Raw genomic sequence first — 21,680 nt, forward strand, 5'->3', positions numbered from 1 at the left:
ATATACAACAAACCTACCAACTTTAAATGGTTAATATTAACAATATATACCTATGTGTGTGCATATATATACATATATATATATATATATGTATTTATAAAAAAAAAAACACAAAAAAAAACAAAAATCCAAAAAAAAAAAAATGCAAAATTTATACAATGATCGTCGTCGTGTAATAACAACGACAACGACGACGACAACAAATTATTGTGTATGCCGTCGTTGTTGTTATAACTCTTTTTTTGTGTTTTTTTTGTTTTTTTTGTTTTTCTTTTTTATTATGCGATGTTGTTGTTTAAAATAAAAATAAGAAAAAAGTTTTGCGCTGTTTTTTGTTAGTGTGTTATTCCTTGGCTGGAGTTTTGCGTTAGCTCGCTTGATCATTTGTTCGTTCGTGCTTTGTGTGTTACGCGCAGCGAACACTCGCAGGTCTCCCTGTCCAGCCGTTTATTGAAATAATCAACTAAGCAAACAGCCAACCAAACAACTAACCAGCCAGCCAGCCAGCAAGCCAGCCAGCCCGCTAGCCAGCCAGTCAGTAAATTAGTTTGTCAGTCCTCTTAGTCTGGTGTCAGTATTTAGCCGCGCTCAGCCAGTCTCATTGCTTACACTCGCATTAAAGGTTTATCAAATTTCGGTTTACATTTCGTATTTTAATATCTTGTGGGCCTTGCTAACGTAAGGAAGTAAATATACACAAATTAATAATAATAATAACAACAACAACAGCAACAGTAATAACAACAAGAACGACAACAGCTAAAATAACAATAACGACATCACAACAACGACTAAATAGCTTTTAAAGCAATAATAAGTTAAATAAAGTGTGCATGCGTGTATATGCGTTTATATGCGTTTGTGTGCGTGTGTCCATGTATGTGTATGTATACGTGCTCATTATAGAAATATAAATAAATATAAATTATTTTCTTGCACACATATGTCAAAAATTTATATTTAAATATTCTGATCCTTAAAAGAGAGAGAGAGAGAGAGGAAAGAATTTAAAAGAGGAAAATAAAAAATTTTTTTTTTTTTTTTTTGCAAATAATATAATAACAACCCTATCATCTACCGTGATCAAGAGAAAAAAAAAAAAGAAAAAAAAAAGTAAAAAGCAAAAGGAGGCTAAGGGTCAATAGCCTTTAGGTGAAATATTGCAATTTCGGGGCGTAAATAATTTGAATAAAAATTCAAATTAAAAAGTGTCAAATAATAACATAATATAACGAAAACATATTATAATTATTATTAATTTAAATTTAATCTTGAAAAGAAATACAACTTCAAAGTGTTTTTTTTTTTTGTTTTTTTTTTCCCCTAAATGTGACGAAGATTTGGAGATTTCTTATAAAATTAATTAACTTTTTTTTTATTATTGTTTTTGTTGTTTCTCTTAAAAAAAGAAAAAAAAAAAGGAAAAAAACAAACGTGATATAAATTTTATAGCAATTAAAGTCAAAGCAAAAGCGTTCTTGTGAAAATTTTTCAATATTAAATAAAAAAAATATAAATATAAATAACAACAAATTAATTCCCAGACACAATATAAACTATATAAAGTGAACAATGAATTATACCGGGACCTATAACGTGTTGCATATAAAACGAATGGAATTTTAGTTAATTTTATGCAAATTTCGTAATTCATTCGTCAAGTTGGCGCAAATAATTTAAATTTATTACTTAGCTATACAAGTATTTTGGAAGCTTATATTGCATTTAATTTATTACCGTCGGTAAGATTATAAAAATAAGAAAAAAAAAGTAAAAGAACAAAGCAGTCAGTCTCTCTTGTCGTGAATTTTTGTTTAACCAAAAATTTATCTTTTCTCACTAGGCAATCGGCGAGCGTGTCAACTAAGTGTAGAGTGGATTTTACAACAACTTCATAATGTTATCTACTATAAATCATCCTTTCATCAGTGATCGAGTTTTAGACAGCGAGAAATGATTTTACAAGTATAGGGTTCCAGATATTTATCCCTACGTTTCCGGGTTCACAGTACGGGCTTCCGCAAATTTATCTTTTAAGAGATTGAATTATAACGACTTACGCACTATGAATTTAATTATTTGTGACATTTTCAAAATAATTCCTTTTCGTCGTTCATAGTCCAAAGCATCAGCATTAAGGGGATTTCGTGGCTCTTCATTATTTCAAAATGCAGTAGTTTAAAATTCTTACACTCACTACGCCGACATTCGCAACGACCATCTCTCTAGTGTTAACTTTTCAAAATCATTTGATAAGTATGAATTTTTTCCCTTTGTTCCCTGCACCAAAGTCAGGCGTGTTCGCCGAAAAATTACGCTCGTAAATAGTGTTATAAGTTTTGTCCGTACAGTTGAATCATGAAATGGATACGTTATTTATACCAAGTTTTAGAAATCTATCTCAATATTTGCGACTTTAACTCATTTTTATAACAAACGGACGTATGGACAAACATGCATGAATAAACTAAAAATTTTATATAGATGAAGAGAATGGAATTCTTAGGATTCGTTTCTTTCAATCTAATCATTCCTTCATTCTTTGATGGTCTATATATAAAGCTTTTATTCAGACGTCCTGTCGACCAAATAAATAAGAAAATTTTATGCACACATTTTCGCTAAGACTTTCGCTTATAATAATCATGCGGCCTAATTGTCCTTATAACATATTTAGGCATGACATTCAATGCAATTCTATTAGCTCCTGTTCGATGTATTAGCTAAACTAACAAAAATACATACAACACTCTTGGCTACAATCAGATTCGAAATCAGATTAGCCCAGAGACCTTCTAAGCGAGTTAAAATTTACACAAATCAAGTAAATTATTTTCTAAAGAATCGATTTGAAGCGTAACTGTGAACAGAGACTATAAGCAATTAAAGTGAATTTTGACCTTCTAAGGGCTTAATATTATCAGTGATAATTTGAGATTGTGTACACCTTTATAAGTGCAGTCAGTTTGATAAGATTTGCACAATTTAGTGAATAAATTATTATTAAACTTTGTTTCTTCTTCTTCTTCATGATAATGATAATTATAATTTAACAAAAGAAAATGTTTACATATGTGGCCGAAGACTTCAAAATATTAATATAAATAAAATTTTGCTCATTTTGCTGCATTGCAATCGTCTTAGAGAAGTGATGAAAATTTTGCTCACATTTAATAATAATCAAAGTTTAGTACGTTGGCTTATTTTTTTTTATTTTTTTTGTCTGATTCCATTACAAAAGAGATTGTACGCAATCCATGCAGTAAATGAAATTGAAAACGATAATAGTAAGCAGATACAGCAAGAAGCAGACATATCTTCGTACAGCTATGAATATCGTTTTGATAAACTTACGCACTATACGTTCATTGATTAGTATCAAGAATGATTTATAGAAATAACTTTCAAAATGTCTTTATCTCTTCAAACATTGATATATGTTTTTGTGTAACGCGTAATAGAAAATCTTTTCGAGATAACTATACTCGATTGACTTTACATCAAAGTTATTTCTCTTATCGTTACGAATGCTTTGACATTATTCATATATAGGACCGACAGATGGACGAAACGAAACGAAACGAAACGAAAGTGAACTAGGAGTGGAATTTCTAAATCATTTACTTTTAAATTTTAATAAGATTATGTATACTACTCTATGAAATAGAGTTATATAGTATGCAAGTAGAGAGAAAACTAAGTCGATTTAAAGCACTTTTAATGCGCATCAATTCCATTAGTTTTTACAATAAGTGAACAATTCTTACGAAGCTCAATTCACTGACTGACTGACTGACTGACTGCAATATTTAAAACTCATTAACTTTAGAAATACCAAAGTAGTAAAGTAATAAAATTTATTCATTAAATTCTGAACTTACATCAACTCGAGTTCGTTATCAACTATGAACTGCGGCTTTTTAAACGAAGCATTCGTGTATAACAAATTATGTGTATTTTCCACAGATTTTTCTATAAAATACAAATCATTTATTAACAATTAATAAATGTCATAATTTAAATAATTAATTAATTAATTAATTAATTAATTATTAATATATAAACGAATATCGTAAACAAAAAGCAAAAACCAAAAACAAAAATGCAAAATAACAACAATAAAAATTATTATTATAATTACAATAACAATAGTAATCAAAATATGGCGGTTAATAATATTTTGCCACAACAACAGCAGCAACAGCAACAACATCATCATCAACAACAACAGCAACAACAACAACGAATATCAAATTGGTTAGCGGATACTAACAGGCAAAATCATCAAGCCTACGATAATGCTGTCTTAGCAATGCAAACACAACAGCAACAATATATGCAACAGCAACAGCAACAACAACAGCAACAACAACAACAACAACAGCAATATGGTAATTATTCTCCGCAACTATCAGCGACGACGATCTCTCTGCCATCAATGAATTATTATACAAATTCGCCTCAATCCCAACAACAACAACAACAGCAGCAACAATCATGTATGCAACAACATCAGCATCAGCAACAAACGCATTTAAAACACCCTTTGCAAACACTTCAGCAGCCGCATACTCAACAAATTTTAACACCCGCCCATTCACCAGTTGCACCTAATGTCAGATCATTAGTTCAACAGCAAACACTACATCAATCTCAGCATCAACATCAACAGCAATTACAACATCAACATCAACAAATTGCTACACGAAGGGTAAGTTAGTTTACTATGCGTTAATGACTTCTGTTTTCCACACATACATACATACATGCATAAATACACATGCGTGCGTGCGTGTGTATGTATGTTTTTTTTTTCTTCTTCTTTTTCTTCTTACCGTTGTTCTTGTTCTCATAACAACTTCTTTTTAATACGATATCATTATTAATGAGGTTTCCGCCCAACGAGTAGAAAACATCGTGTGCTGACAATGCACGTATCATGCGGTCGTCTTCTGATTTGTTGCATTTGCTGTGGTTTCTTTTTTTCATTTTACTTATTTTATTATTTGTATATTGAAGAGGTGGAGTCTAACTTCATCTTTGTTTTTTATAATCTTTTATAATTCGTTTATATGCATTCGTTTATTGTCTCACTGATATTAATGATGATGTACTCATTAGGAATGAGTGGAGGAGCGTCTCCCAATGCTTTTATAATATCAAGCATATATGCATATGCATATTTATAACTATACACATATATGTATATATACATATGCACATATTTCTATACACAAAATTTGGATACATTTTTCTTTTCTTTTTTTTTTAATAAATTAACAAAGAAAAGATGGAATGTTGCACTGCTACTCGCATACCCTTCTGCTTTGCTAGTTATACTACTTCACTATACTTTTTAATGTTTGCAGCATTGTCGAAAACTAAAAAGACTAATTATTTATACAAGCTAAATTAATAGCCTAGTAATTAATTTCCATTGATCTATTTGCTACAACTATCGACTAGGCATTGAAAAGCTTTATCCATGTTCGGTATGATCTTCGGTATCTACCGCCTCAAATTAATGAACCAAAGTTTTCAATAACTTATCAATTGTAGGCCTATAAGTTCATCCATTGAAAGGTCTTTTTTTTTTGGCATTTACTCTGATATATATTTGCACCAAGTTTTAGGTCAATTTGAGGCGTATTTTTAGCCAAACAACAAACCTAGTATAGCCCCTTATAAAAGAAATGCTTTAGCAAGTTTTCTATGACATTATTCATCCATAAGGTTCTCGATAACACAACAGACCTAACAATAAAGAGACCTCATCGAAACTTCAGCCTGCGGCATTTTATCCGCCTGAATGGACGAGTAGGCAAAGTGTCTCGACTAACAACTCAATCGTCGTGACTTCGAATCTCAAGTGCGGTAAAGTTTTCATTAAAGCCAATAGTTTTAGATGCTGCTGCTTTTAGGCTTAAGTCTTAGAGTCTTTTCTCCGGCTGGATTAAGAATAACAATAATAATCTATATAGACAGTATATTATATATATATATATGTGTTTCAGGAAATTTAGGAACTTATCATAAATATTGAGACTGAATAAATTCTGGCTTATTTCTTCCAAGAAAAGGACATAACTAATATAATACTATATAAGGTGGAATAAAATTGCATCCAACGGAGAGTGGAACCTTTAAATTTCAATCAAAAAAATATTAATTATTCCTCGGTGAATAAGGTTCGTACCTTTTAATTAAATAATTTCCGGTTGAGTGATACGTAAAGCTTTTTCCACAACCCATCCCTTCTTATTTGGATAAGGATTAATAAAAAATTTAGAAAATCTTACACAAGATAAGATATGGTGGGTCCGTTTGAGACATGCACACAATGTTCCTTTTCTGTACATTATTCTTCCCCAATTACATTCTTGAAAGAAACAAATTGCACAAAAGGGATCTTTCAGACTCTTATGGAAAATCATGGCAGGAGCTATTCTGTATACTAGAGAAAGGAACTATGACTGACAGCAATCTAAATGAATACCACTTACTAAGTCTGTACGTAAATCCTATAAAAAGTTTTAGGTAAATTTCCTTTCTTTATAGCATTTTTTGCGATTGTAACCTTTCCAGGTTACATCAGTCACATGAATAGATGTCTACAGATAACTCGCCACAAAACCATATACTGACAAAGCGTACGAAAAGATAATCATGTGCAGACTGTAGATCCCATCAATAAGCGCAAGAGAAGTTACAAAATGCGTCCTAGCAATTACCTCGACAGTGTACCTGAGCCAAGATAAAGAAAAAAATCGCTTAATATCGCTTGATATTATTGGCTTATTGGTGTTGGCGTTTCAATATGTCAAAGTATAGTAATTAATATGAAATATATCTTTGCCCTTAACCATGAATTTGAGAAGCACGCCGATAAGAGTTTGATTAATTTTAAGCGCCTCTTCAAGTTTAGAGAACGAATATTACTGCTTATAATAAAGGAGGGAATTCGGTTAAAAAGCAAATTCATGCTTAAACTGAAGTTAGTAAAAGATACGTAATAATATTATAAGAATATAACTGATGTGATTGTCTTGTCATCTAACATTTCGTTGACATCGCTAAATATTTAAATATTGTTTGTTAGCTGAGTTTTTTGCGATTATGAACGACTATGTGTTAGTATTTTTCTTTAAATTGGATATATATGTCACTTACAAATTATTGTCGCCATTAGTAACATGGGAAAACTATTGTGATAATCGAGTAAGATGAGTGCCATCAGTGGAAATCGTTGTGAGTAAAAGCCATGAACGAATGTGGATATGTTGATAAGTAATGTTGAATGAAGAGGAATGGTTTGATGTCGACCATGGGATGAGTAATGGAAAAATTGCATCTTTATCTGAAATGAAAACAAATTATAAATAATAAGTGAGTTAAGATCTTGTTACGAAATGCTTTCTATTCCATGACAGGAAAGATAGTTTAAGTTGAAAGTAAAAAATTTGAATAAAATATAAATGAAAATTAATTATTGTGTAGGGATTCACTTTAAAGGTTCAATGATTTCTACCAATTACTGATGCAATTTCTGCACTTTCACTTCGATCGGTTAATGGTGCAGTGCCAGTATGGAACGGTATACTGGCAATATGGCAAGCACTAAGATAATTAGTCAAGAGTTTCCTTAACGTCGACTAAACTATTTGACCTCAGTTAGTCCTGTAATAAATTGGACTAATTTGCTATAGATAATGTTAGGTCGCGTCATAAGCAAGGATAAAGATTATCGTCAAAGTCTAAGTTCGTAATTCCACAAAGGAATTTTTCAAACCCATTTCTAACTGAGCCGATCAGTTGTCAGTCCTTCACCGTTTACGCTGCACATTTGTTTCTAACTTTTTGGCTCTCCATTTCAGAGATTAAGAAAAACGATTGATTGTAACATGCACCACATAAAACAGTTGACAGAAGACTAACTGAACTGAAATATCTGTATAGTGAAAAGAAAAACTCATTTGTTTTGGAAAATACGAACAATAGATTCTGCTTACCTGCATCGGAAGTTACTTATGACTCGACCTAATAGTTATCATAACATGGCACAATATGTTCATAAAAATTAATCTATGTAAAAATGTTTTAAAATTCAATTTTTTTTTTTTTGCTCTCAACAATAAAAATCAATAATAAATTTTTTGTTTATTGATTACATAAAAACCAAAAAATAAAATAAATAAACTCCATTATATTCGGGGCAGGGAAAAACTTAATCAAACAAAAAAACAAAAAAAAAACAACAACAAACATATATAAATTTTGTATAATTTTAAAGCGTGGGAAAGCATTCTATCAGACAGACAACTGACGGTGATTATTTTTAATCGAGTTACACGAAATGATATTAAATTGAAAAGTCAGACGACATATAGGCGGAATATGATATGATGTTCATATTAAGCGAAATGACATAAAATAATATAAATTTTTAAATTTGATTAAATTTTATGCGATTCATAACTAAAGTCCATTGAACTGTACCTTAACTGAAAAATTGTGTTTAACTATTAAAATTATATTTGCGCAATTACTTCGACCGCTAACAAATATAACTTCAAGTGCATTCAGTGACGGTTCATATTACAAATAAAAGTATGAGTCTTCGTTCGGATGAGCGAGCACAGATGTGGTCTTAAAATATAACTATAATATATAATTTTTATTTAACAGATCTACTGACTCATTTAGTTTTCTTATTTGCAAAGTATTTGATAACACAACCGAACAAAAGCTAAGATATCTAAGTATATTTTTACAATATATATATATATTTTTATGATTATTTTTCAACACGTACGCACACACACATACATATTTCTTTATTCTAACTAAAATTGCTTTGTGATCACTCGCTAAGCTGTTGGTAAGATATGGTATGTTAATCTTAGACATCCATTTTTGATTTAAAATCGATGCCATTGATTATAATGTTAAGTTTAGGATCTAGAATTTCTACATTGATTCTTAGCATATATGGCCAACTTTCCTTGTATATAAATATTTCTATGTTCGTATGAATAACTGAGTAAGCAAAGAATCGCGACTAACTGCCCAGTGGTGGCGTGTTCAAATCTCAAGTGCGATACAGCTTTCAATACAGAGGTCCTTTAAACATCCATACTCGGCAAATTTATTTACAAAATATATAGAAAGTAAATAAATAAATAAATATATCTAATGATCAAAAGGGATCAAAGAGAGCGAATTTATGTGTATGTAACGTTGATACCATGGAAATGGTAATATTGGTAAGAGATACGACTCGCCTTATAGTGAATCTCGTATCTTGAGCCAATATTTAAAACAGCAAAGTATTTCGTATTCTGTTTTATTGAGATCTCATTTGAGTTAAATTGTCGCCCTTGCCTTGACCACTTACAAGCCCTATGTGCACAGACGCATTAAATTTTGGATGGAAATCTATTTCAGCAGATAAGTTCCTGAGCAGTGAAACTTCAAACTGGGGTACATTTTTAATGAGCGAGACTTACTTGTACTTGTGTCCAATTTATGGTATACATACGTCATACTAACGGCAAGATCACTGAATTGACAGTCCGTCAGCTTTACATTTGATCAATATTTAATAATCATATATCATAAGCACACTTGCTTTCTTCTATATATTCGAATAACAAGAACTATCTGGCACTGGTCGGATTAAAAGAGATTTCCACCAATCATTCGACACATCAATAATTAACAAATTAATTAACAATATTTATTACATTAAGATTTTGTACAATTTTTATTTGCACATTAAGATTTCATGTGGTGATCATATCAGAGGTTCGTTCTAAAGCGAATATATTTTGCTTACTTCTTAATTAACTTAATGAATTTAATTTATTAATTTAAAGAATTTAATCATTAATTATTAATATTAGATAACTATACTTTCACCTTTAGTGAAAATAACTTAAAAAAGTTAAAATTGGATACAAACTTGTTAAGCACTAAGGTCTTTAGATAAATGATAATTAAAGCTTTTATCTTAGTTAAGTTGTCAAGCCTCATCTACTACGCGAAAGATATATATATATATATATATATACATATAAGAGGTATACAAATAAATTCGTTCCTTTTTTTTTGATAAAACTCGTCTGTATTTAAAATATACTTCTTTTGTTAATAAAAAAAAGATTAATTTCAACTCTGCACTTATCGAGAAACGTCTCTAAGTATTCCTTAGAAGAATGTGATTTTAACGATACGATAATAATTTTAAGTGAAAAAAATCAAAATCAGACCCTATGCTGCTATACAATTATTTTGTCGACCATTTAAAGTGTTGTCACGCCTACAATTGTCTTTTAGGCATTAGGTTGGATTATTTAGCGGATCATTTAAGCCAATAATTTTTTGAAAAATTTCCAAAGGCCATACGCCTTAAATTTTATTAAAAAGATATGAAGACGTGCCTTAATGTCTTGAACGAATCTTCTCTGATTACACGAAAAAAGAAAAGTATGAGATTTAAGCGACAAGTAACAACCCTATAAAAGTAAATCCAATTTGCAAGACGAAGCCCTTCGTTGCGGCAAACATTTCAGGTTTGCTATGTTTCATGTCTTTGTCAACTGTTTGATTGTTTATGTTCTTTGTCTTTTCTGTCGATTACTTATATTGCAATGCTTCCTTTTCATCTTAGGCCAGAATATATTGCAAGCACATTGCTCCTCGTCTTGTGAATTTTTGTCTTCAATTATTATTAATTTCTTTCTTTGCCCTTTCAATCCCGTAGAGTATGCTAAGGGTTAAGTACACATTTTCTGTTTTACTTGGCTAAATAAATTTTGTAATACCTATGTAATAAAGTTTAATTTAATTTTTTTTTTTATTTATTTATTTTTTTTTTTTATATGTATCTGCTTCAATATATATTGCTTTTTTGTTTTTTAACCAGATCCTCGTACAAAGTAAAAGGAATGAAAAAGTCGTTGCAGATTCAATAAAGTTTTTCCCATTTGTTTTTTTTTTTTTTTTTTTTTTTTGGACAAAATTTTTCTTTGTCAAAATTTATGGCAAAAATGTGTTTATAATTAAACAAAAAAAAAAAAAAAAAAAATCATTCGAAAAAACCTTTTAAAGAACACATTTTTACGATATAAAGAGTACAAAATTTTAGCAACAACAAAACAAAATTTTACTCTGTACAGAGACAGACTGACAGACTTCAGTACAAAACTCGCGCATACAGACACACACACTCTTAAACTTTGAATTATAGCTGCAATCACAATAATGAAATGAAAAAAGAGCCGTAAAAAAATAAAAAAGTACAAAACGAGAAAAAAAAAATTTAATTAATGAACTTGACGATGTTAAATGAATAAAATTTACACAGATTTTATGATAAACAATAATGTTTGAAATAAAGTGAGCTGAAGTTTATATGAAATAAAAGTACAACCAAAAGAATTTAAATATCAGCCGCTACTTAAAACAGTTAATTTATAAAAAAAATTAATGAAAAATAAAAATACAACATACGAAAATATCTTTTGAAGACCCCTTCCAAAATAATAAAAAAATAAAAAAAAAAAGCAAAACAACATCGAAAATATTCTGATAATTAAATTTAAATCAAAGTTCACGGACATGTTTTGTTTTGTTTTTTTTTTTTTTTTTTTTTTTTTTTTTTTTTCATTATTCTAAAGTTTTATTACACATTCATAATTTGCGTTTTCCTGTATTCATACGCTTCGCGAACTTAAGTTGAATAACCCGACAATAACTCATGGCATGAGAGTTTAGCAACTAATGAAAAAAATAAATAAATAAATAAATAAATAAATCCTTCTTTGTTTTTACTTTGCAACTATGCAACGACCTTGCGCTCATTCTCTATCAAGCGGTTGAAATGGAAGTTAATAATCGCCTTAAAATAGACACACAATGACACTTGTGGGTCAAATCTGTGAAGTACGATATGATTCGTGCTTCAATATGCAAAAGTGAATTCATTTTTTCAAGTCTTCCATAACTTGGTACAGCTGCACATGCTTCCAAACATCAAAATTGGCTTGCGTTTTGCGCCATCTTTATTAGATCCTCTAATGTATCTCTCCTCGATAGCGTAATCTTCCCAATAAACATAATCTTTGCAATATACACGAACATCTAAGACTTGGATATGTCAGAAGTGGCATTAAGAAAGCATTTGATTAGAGTGTTTGATGCTGAACTTGTTGATTATTTACGTCCCATTTTCATAGGAGCTTGAGGTATCTGTGTTAGTTTTTTTTTTTTTTTTTTGTTAAATACATGCAATCGTTTGGGGGAGGGGAAGATAGAGATAGGGAATGGCCGCATACTAGGAGATGTAGATCAGTGAGTGTTATACCGCCCAAGCAATCGCATATCAATCGTAATTGAAGCATGACTTACTCCGCTGATTATTTAGACCAGATATGGCGACTTGATCGTCCCGCTTTTCAACTACTTACCTATGCAAGAATTCATTTTAAGTAAAAAGGAAATTTCCTTGTAGTATGTAGGAATCTAAAAACAACAATAGTCTTGGAAAAAAATTTGCTCAATCGCCATCTAAATTATATATCAGCCCGATCCCTAATTATTATCTACTAATTATTATCTAAATATTGCTTTCTTTCAATTAAATCTAAAAGGCAGGCAAGTAAAAATAGTAAACCAGGATTTTCATGGGCGAAACTAAATTACCGATAAGAAGAAGCATTATAATGCCAACTGGGAAAAGGAGACTGTTACATAATCGAACAACAACAGAACACCAAGCGAATGATTTCTCCCGCCTTACTAGAGAATCAAAAATGAATAGGCCACCGCCTATTGGCCCCTTAGCAAATGCAGTGCTTCAAAGGGATTTGCAGGCCGCAACCAAAATGATTTTTCAAAATCATATCTGCTTTTCATTATTTCTAACAATACTACCAATAATTCGTATTCGTGTCAAACGGGAATAGTCGGAAAGAAGTGAAGGAGAAAAAGAGATAAGGAAGAGACTACTACTAGTTACGACTAACCGATCACTCTAAGTACCACCATATATACGTATAACTACTCATAAAGCGTTCAGCCTGTTAGTCCTGCAAACGCCAAAAGTAAATGAGACTTTGGGCATTTGTGGGCCACGTTAAACCCTTCATGGAACTATTTTGTTTGATCACTTGCAATTATATTTCAAATCTGCCTCGTACGCCTCTCGCGAATTCTTTGATTTTTCTTCTAAGACACACACACTGCCTCTCTCGGTCATCTTCGAAAAATGAGCCTAAAAATACCTATGAAGACAGAAAACATGCTTGCATTTCTCTTATGAGTTTGATTTAATTTATCGATCAGTATAATTGTTTTAATTGCGTTAATTATGTCTTATAATTGAAAATTCATTAAATATTTATTAAAGTTATTATTGCCAAGATAATAATTAGCTTTTCGCAATTAATTCGCAATAAATCTCGATACAGTAGGCTATGCTAGTGGGGGAAGTACAGCAATGATAGCCATTACATCGCACATATATATGAAAACTTTTAATATTGAAGGAGTTTAACAATTTATTTAAATATCAAAGAACGAATTTTAATTTACATAATCGATTGCATTGAGGCGATTTTAAGGTCACGTTTTTTTTTTTTTTTTAAAACCTAAACAATCACTTATAACATTAACTCTTAGGAGGGGGGTGGTATCATTGAATTGTGTTACCATTATTTCAACATTTCAAAATGATTTATTGCGCGGGCACTGCTTTTGAAAAACAATTGACAATAATTCTGCATTTGCGTTATAAATTATTGGAAATACCGAAAAATGCAATATTCTTGTTTATTACAAAATAATGAAAGTAATGATAATTAAAAAAGCCACTGCTGCTTGGATAAAAAAAAACATTGCTTACCCATCATTCAGACGGAATATAAAATAATTATTATATGCCAAGTTTTACGAGCAAGCATTCTTAGTGGTGATGAGATCGCTCTTGTGATAATCCAGGGTTAGGTAAGATTAGGCAAAGCGGGCGTTCTTTCACTAGTCAATTGGGTAAAGGTACTGAACAATTGCGATTTACTTGATTTTGCTTGAGGAAACTCGCCCCATGTTTCTTAGAAGAAATCTGAATATTTTTCGATTCAAATAATCCCCAGTTACCCATAATAACGAACTTTCCACTATGGCTAGGATGCTTCGCATGAAAGTTCAACTGTAAGAGAGATCGCCGCGATTTATTGCTATGAAAGTCATCTAAAGTCATTTCGCACGATATCTGTATTCTGAACGTTTTTTCGTTCAATTTTCGACCAAAGGCTTACAGACCGACTTGCTGCTTGACAAAGTGATCGTTGTTCTAATTTGTAGATGGATAAATTTCTACGTGCCTTATAAACAGGAAGCTGTGTTGAGTTGTGTGGTAAATGGTCTCGAGTCTTTGAAAAATGATTTGATAGGAGAGAATATGCCCCAGAATGCGGTTAAAACATAAGCAAAATTGCATCACTTTTTGAAAGCGATAAAGAAGATTGTTATCCCCTAAACCGTTTCCTTGAGTGGAGTTATATTAACAATCATCAAAATGTCCCAATAACTGCGGCCTATAGATAGAATATAAGAACAGAAGAACAGATAAACGAGTAGACAGGGTTAGATGGATTCGAATTCATTATCTGTCATTATCTGTAATCGTATCTCAAGCTATTCTGGATGTTGTGTCTTAATTTGACCTTGTACCACAAGAGGTACAAAATATATATATATTTATATCTTGTATATAGCTCTTTATTGTATAATCGCCATAAGGGACTGAGAGTCACATGCTGATACAAATCGTTATAAAAGTTAGTAAGCAAGATTAGACTTAAGACTGAAACTCCCCACTAATATAAAATAAATTTGAAAAGAGTGCCATCTTAATAAAGATTTCATATGAATTCATCGTCTGTTCATTATCCAAGCGTAAGTGTTGCAAATGTAACAATGTCAAATCAATCACCTATCGGCGATAAGAATGATTTACTTACTTACTTACTCTATATTGTTTTACCTAATTCCCTATTGTGATATAATGTGCGGCGATTCTGATAAGAATTTGAAAATTTTATTATATATTAGTTTAAGCAGAAATTGCTTTTCTAAATAAAGTTTTCTACGATAAGCAGATTTCTCCAAACACTTGACCATTATTGTTAAAGCGTCTAATTAACAAATTGACCATCTTTTCTCCCCCACGCCCCTTGCCGTTAAATGTCACTTTTGCAAAACGTTTCCTTTATGCCGGAAATATATAAACAAAAGAAAACATTTATTGATGAACAATGTTATCAGATTTTATTTATGTGTTGTTGCAATTATGAACTTTTTTTTCTTTTTTTTTTTTTAGCACCCAAAATACAAATATAGATATATATATATATGTATAAATCCACCCATAAAGCAAATTAACCAACCAATTGCAAATATTTACTATGATTTGTGTTATAAAGTAATTGAACATTTCGGTTACCACCCTTAGCTAACAGATATCGCAACTTTTTCCCATTCATATCCATACCCAGGCACCCTCTCATTGCCTCATCTATTAGATAGATGTCTTGTGTGTTTATTTCTTCTTTGTTTAGGGTTTGAAGAATAAAAGTAAAGTAAATTAAAGTTCATGTGTAAAGGTTTACGAAATATTTACAAAGATTTGTCGCTGTTGCTGATGAAGACAGCTGGCTCCCTTGTAAATTAGACGCGCGCACATAACGTTTACATATATTTTCCAATTATTGGTTTATTTAACCACTAGCTGTCAATGTTTTTTTATTTTTTTCCTGTTCCTTTTTTTTTTTTTTTTGTTTTTGTATTTGTTCTCCTTTTTGTATAAATCATTCAATAACGTTGATGTTGATATTCACGAGGCATACATTCGCATATCGTAAAATGTTTTCAGGATATCACTGATGTTCCCAATGTCGCCACCACAATTAGTTTCATATTTAAATGTTGTTTTTTTTCCTCTGTTCTGCTGTGCTTCATAAAAAAAAAAAAAAAAAAACATTTAAAAATCACTTTAGTTTTCCTTTTTCTCTTCATTTAGTCTTTTTCCTTTTTTTATTTTTTTTATTTTTTTTTTTGTTTTTTGATTTTATTGTGTCTTCCATTCATCGACAACTTATCACTCGCTCGTTTACAATAATACATACATTTTGAGATATATGGTTGAGGGTCTACGTACTATAACTCCATATATACTATACTATGTTAGGCATTATTATACCTACCTGTAAGATTTGCTGACTGACAGGCGGCCTAAGAGTTGTGTGTATGTTATGTTTTTGTCTGGCTGACTGCTGTGCTGCTGCTCCCGTCACTTTATTAAAGTTAAGGAATTTTTATTGTTTGCTTCCCCTTATGTATTGTATTTTACTTCTTTCTTTTTTACTCCTCCTTATAGTTAAATATCACAATGTATGTATATTTTTATAAATAAATAAACAAATACACATACACACACACACACACACACACACATGCACACACATTTATTCACTCCGCGATACATTTACGCATCTACTTATTGCATGTATTTTCGTATAATCGTTTGTAATATTGTTTATGGATATTTGTGTTAATGGAATTTCATGCCTTAAAATCCTTAATAATAAGCACATGGTGGCTTCATATCAGTTAAGTATTGTTTAGTGCAATTTTTACCTGTTATTATACGAGTTTGTATGTTGTGTGCGTGTGTGCGTATGTATTTGGCTGTGTGTGTTCTACACAATATTATTTGGTTTTATTGTACTTTTGATTTTTGCATTCCATTGGGTTTTAGAGTAAGAATTTAAAGCGTTTTCTGTTTGTTTCACAGATAATGAGCTGAACGTATGACTTCATTTAAGATTTCAGCTGCTTGCCGTCGTTATTAATAGAAAAAAATTTATGGTAGTTTTGACTAATGGAAAGGAAAAGGTTAGTATTTAAATCAATAAAACATTTCTGAAGCTTATGTTTTCTGCTTTTCTTCTTTGTAAAATTTTATCTGATTATTTATTTGTACGCCATTGAATAATATTAAGCATAAAGCAAAACATGCACAACAGTATCATCACACATTTTTTATTATTCCAGAAGAAATGTACCCGGAGAGGTTGTAGCGGTTATTAAAAATATAACTATGAACTGTTCAAAAAGATATAGAAAGCTTGATTACTAAAAGGACATAAGGACAGGATTAGCAATTTCGTCACAGAAACCTTAATAAACGTTTTATAATAACGATGCGAGTGTATAATAAGTTTTTACCGCTTCGGTGTGTTTTTTTTTTTTAATATAATCAATTGCTCGGGAACATGTAACATGCAACACGATGATGGCAAAAAAAAAAGTGAGGAAAAAGGGAAAGAGTAGGCCGGAGTAGGCCTATTGCGCATGTGCGCAGCCGACAACTTTTATGTCTTTATCTAATAGGCACTCACGATAAATGCAATCAAGTATGCTCGCGAAAACTTACTACCCTGAAAACACTGCCCGTAGTGGCGATTCTTATCAAATTTGCACAGATGACCAGGGGATCAAAATATGTTGGCAAAAAAGACTTAAGAGTATAGCTTTTGTTAGAATTAAACTCCTGGCTGCAAGAAAATCTGAACATGTAAGACGTACTACAAAGGAATTGCATTTGATTATAGATATGAAAACAATTCCTGTTCTCTCTGAATGAGTACATTTGTTTATCTTACTAGAAGAGATAGAGATAGAGAGAGAGAGATAAAATATGGATCGTAAATTTTGATACTCCTCAACTGAACCGTTATCTTTGTATATATGCATATATCTGACACATCTTAAAACTAAACTTCATCGAACACTTATGAATGAATCTTTTTTAGTCCGACTTGCCTTAAACCAAGTTTAGTTTTCAATTGATTATTAACCGTCTTGTAATCTTCTGAACCATGAATTTGCCTTTGAAATCATTGGGATTTCCCATTGTAATGCCTCCTTGCAAATGCGGACTCTTCGAAAATGAATGCTTTTGTCCAAGGCCCAAAAATCGATGTGAATTTTTCCGATATACACTGCAGAAGAAATTTAGCGTGAGTTCTCTCTGCGAATGAGTAACCCTAAAGAGCCCAGAGGTGATTACGACTGTCCACGACTGTCAGATGGAGACACGCACATAGATACGCGCCCGTCTCTAGCGAAGTTGCAATTAAATACGGCGATAGATTACACTCACAATCACGCCTGCAATGGCAACAAATTGCAGCTTGTAGGTAATAGCGGATATCGGTCTAAAATATGGTATAACCAATGATCAAAACTGTCACGCCCTGCATTCAACGAATAGAAATGGATATAATCAAATATGACGTCAGATGGGTAAAAATATATTAATTTACGATTTGTAAAACAAACACTACTAAAACTTGGCCATCAAGTCTCTACGGAAGGTTATTTAACATATCACGTAAAAAAATTTTGCGTCGGCAAGAACTTACACAGCCATAATGTGCCAACATCTTTAGCTATTTGGTCAAAAATGTCAATGATCCGAAAAATCACTCATTCACTCCTTTCATTTAATTGCACTTTACATTTTGTTTCGTAATTCTCTTATTGTTTTGAATTTGTTGCCGTACTATTGTTGTGAAAGATGAAAAAATGTGCTAACAAAACTGCACATTTGGATCCATTTAAAATATCACTTTAGTCAAGTCATTAATGATATAATTATAGTTATTCGTACAATGAGCATGTGCAGCGGCACCATTGTTATACATTTGAAAATAATTTTTAAAAGATTTTAAGGTCAATTCATTATTAAATATATGTTCAAATTTCATATCTATATAAATGAGCAAAAATAATAACAAAGCAATTGTTTTGCGACATACATGGATATAATCAAAGAAGTACTGGGCTCACTATAAGAAGTTGTGTTAGCGTTAAACACAATCTTTATGAAATCTCAACACAATAAAACTAAAGCAAGAAAAAAAGCATCACAAAACATCATAATTAAGAACTGCAGCAATTAAAAAACAAAGCAAGCGAAGAACAAAATAGAGAAATCTGCAAGCAACGCAAAGCGCAAAGCGGCCACATGCACACATCATCAGCATGCATGTTGGGGGGACAAATACCATTCCGCGCATTTTTTCTTTTTCGTTTTGGAAAAAACCCCAATGAGTCATCAGCAGAGAGGTTCAGGTTTAAATTAAAATAAAACATAGCATGCATCTTAATGTAAATAAAGAAAAAAACAAAAGCACTGAACGTGTACATAAACGCGCGTATATCGCATAAATAAATATATATATATATATATATATATATACATATATATATACACAATAAAAATCTCATCAAGTAAAGTCTAAACGATAAGATTTAAACTCATTCGTTACTAAGTTTACTGCTCTATTTCCCTAAGCTTCCTAACTCATTAGAAAAAATTAAGAGCATTATGAGAGAGAGAAAAAGAGAGTGTGTATGCGTGTGTAGAGAAAGTTTTTATGTCCATTACTCAAAGAGGCTTTATTTCATATAAAAAGCTCAAGAGTTGAAAATTATATTGCATCTAGTTGGAATTTCCCAAATGCTATTTAGGAATTTTCTAGCATGTTAGATTTCTTTTGATAGCATATATTTCGTAGATATATGCGATAGATTTTCTTTCTCTCTTTTTTTCTGTGTTTTACTACATTTTCTCTCTTCTGTTCATTTTGTTTACTTTTCATTGCCTATGGTTTTGTTTTCAAGTTTTTATGGTTTGCATTATTTCCATTTTGTTTTTTTTTTTGCCTTTCTTATACACTTTTTCTTATTATCAAGTCAAAATCTACTGGAAACTTTAGAGTTACCGAATTATAAAAAAAAAAATTCATCGTAGTGTTTAAAAGATATATTGCAATCAAATTAGAAATCCACGAAGGTTGAAACCTTTTTTTTCTTCAGGAAGGGTATATCTATATATTTTAAAATATATATATTGGAGAATCTGCCTTCCACACGACATAAGTTGGAGACAAGTTTTTGTAAAAACAAAAAAAACGGACTTCTCTGGTTAACGATAAATATTGGCCAGTATTTTCTATGGATGCTTCTAACTAATATCTATAGAGCATATCTATAGAGAATCGAAATTTCAATCATTTGTCAGAAATTTGTAAGTTTTGCCATAAATTTATCTTTATATGTTATATATTTTATTATTGAAGTAACGAAAATAATATTTAAATTTTTTAAAAATACAACGGACAACGTTTGTTTTTTTGCTACAATCCGTTAATTTTACGGTGCAGAAATTTCATTCTCTTTATGTCAAGTGCATATCTATATTCATCTTCGGTAAATAATATTATAAACAGTTAAAAGATACTTTATCTTTTTTTTTTTTTTTGGTGCTTTTTTTATTTACTACACACATTAACGTTGAAATGAAGCAATTTTCGTTTTCTGTTATGCATTCCGATTGTAGTAAGTTTTTATTTTAGTGTGGCATCCACGTTTGCTTCTAAATCGTCTCCCACGGGTTTTTTTTTTTTATTAAAACAAGTAAAATTCCAGAAGTGATTTACGTCATCCTAGTTGACGCTGTAGTAGACATTACAACACTATACACGTTCAAAATACAAATTTTTAAATATATGTCCATTTTTAGCGAAATTTTTTTTAGGTCAAGTGCTCCCAATTGGAAATTATATTTAGTAAATTAAACAACTCTATAGCTTACAAAGTTATATAAAACTCCACAACCTATAGAGTTATATATTGTCGTCGGTTCAAATCTTAAGTGCGCTAGGGTTTTGTGTAAAGGCGATAGCGTCAGTTGTTAGTGCTTTAAGACTTCAGACCTTGAATTTATTTCTTCTAGCTGAATTAATTACAATAATAATAATATTGATATATAGTATATATAGATGCATATATGTATGTAGACTTTCGAATTTTCTTGATTGATCTTGTTAATTTTATTGTATAAATATGTGTGCATATGTATATACATAACATACTTATGCGTGCACTTACGCGTGGAAGCTTGTGTATATATATTTGTGTTCATTTTATACACTTTTTCATTGAAGTTGTGTATTGCTGTTTCCTAATTGAAGCGAAACTATTATCAGACATTAAGAATAAATTTTGGAAATTCTTCTATAACCGGCTATAGGGTGCAATCTTCATAGCAATTGTGTAATGAAACCAAACGAAACTAGTAGTAAAACGTAAACCGAAAATACTATTATCATGTCGAAGGCAAATGACAAAAACAAAAATAACAGAAGAAAAAAAAAACAGCAGAAACACCATGCAGGTTAATAATGTTGTTGTTATTGCTATAATACACTGCTTTGGGAATAAATGTAATGCAAATAAGACGAGAAAAATGAAAGAAAGAAAAAGAGAGACAAAGAGAGCGTAATCCTATGGTATTGTAGAATAGACGGGGAATACGAATATTTAATAAATGTACGTATATATATATATATATATATATATATATGAATGTATGAAATGTAGGAACAAAGTTTATGGAATTTAGTTATTTTTCGATTTTCAGTTAAAACCTAAACGACATAACGCGCTTGCAAACAAATTTTTGGTACATGCTCAATAAAATACACGAAAAAGTTGTTATAAAATGAAACAATGAATATAATGAGAAAACACAATTTGCCTATAAAGAAAAT

The 21,680-nt window shown here is 30.9% G+C and overlaps 2 protein-coding genes across 2 annotated transcripts in view; one reads left to right on the forward strand and one right to left on the reverse strand.

The window, feature by feature from the left end:
• The window catches only part of LOC119635209 (GATOR complex protein WDR24), a 59,564-nt gene that overhangs the window by 36,781 nt on the left and 1,103 nt on the right, over positions 1–21,680 (reverse strand). Inside the window, exon 2 of the mRNA XM_038029901.1 lies at positions 7,171–7,357. The gene's annotated coding sequence lies outside the window, so the exon portion shown is untranslated. The remainder of the gene's footprint in view (positions 1–7,170; positions 7,358–21,680) is intronic.
• LOC119634521 (nuclear transcription factor Y subunit beta-like) lies at positions 4,163–14,485 on the forward strand. Its single transcript, XM_038028743.1, has 2 exons — positions 4,163–4,711; positions 14,393–14,485. The coding sequence occupies exons 1-2, from the start codon at positions 4,163–4,165 to the stop codon at positions 14,483–14,485; spliced, it is 642 nt and encodes a 213-aa protein (XP_037884671.1).

Source organism: Glossina fuscipes, unplaced genomic scaffold (assembly GCF_014805625.2).
Source record: "Glossina fuscipes isolate IAEA_lab_2018 unplaced genomic scaffold, Yale_Gfus_2 3, whole genome shotgun sequence".
In the NCBI taxonomy this organism is placed as follows: Eukaryota; Metazoa; Arthropoda; class Insecta; order Diptera; family Glossinidae; genus Glossina; species Glossina fuscipes.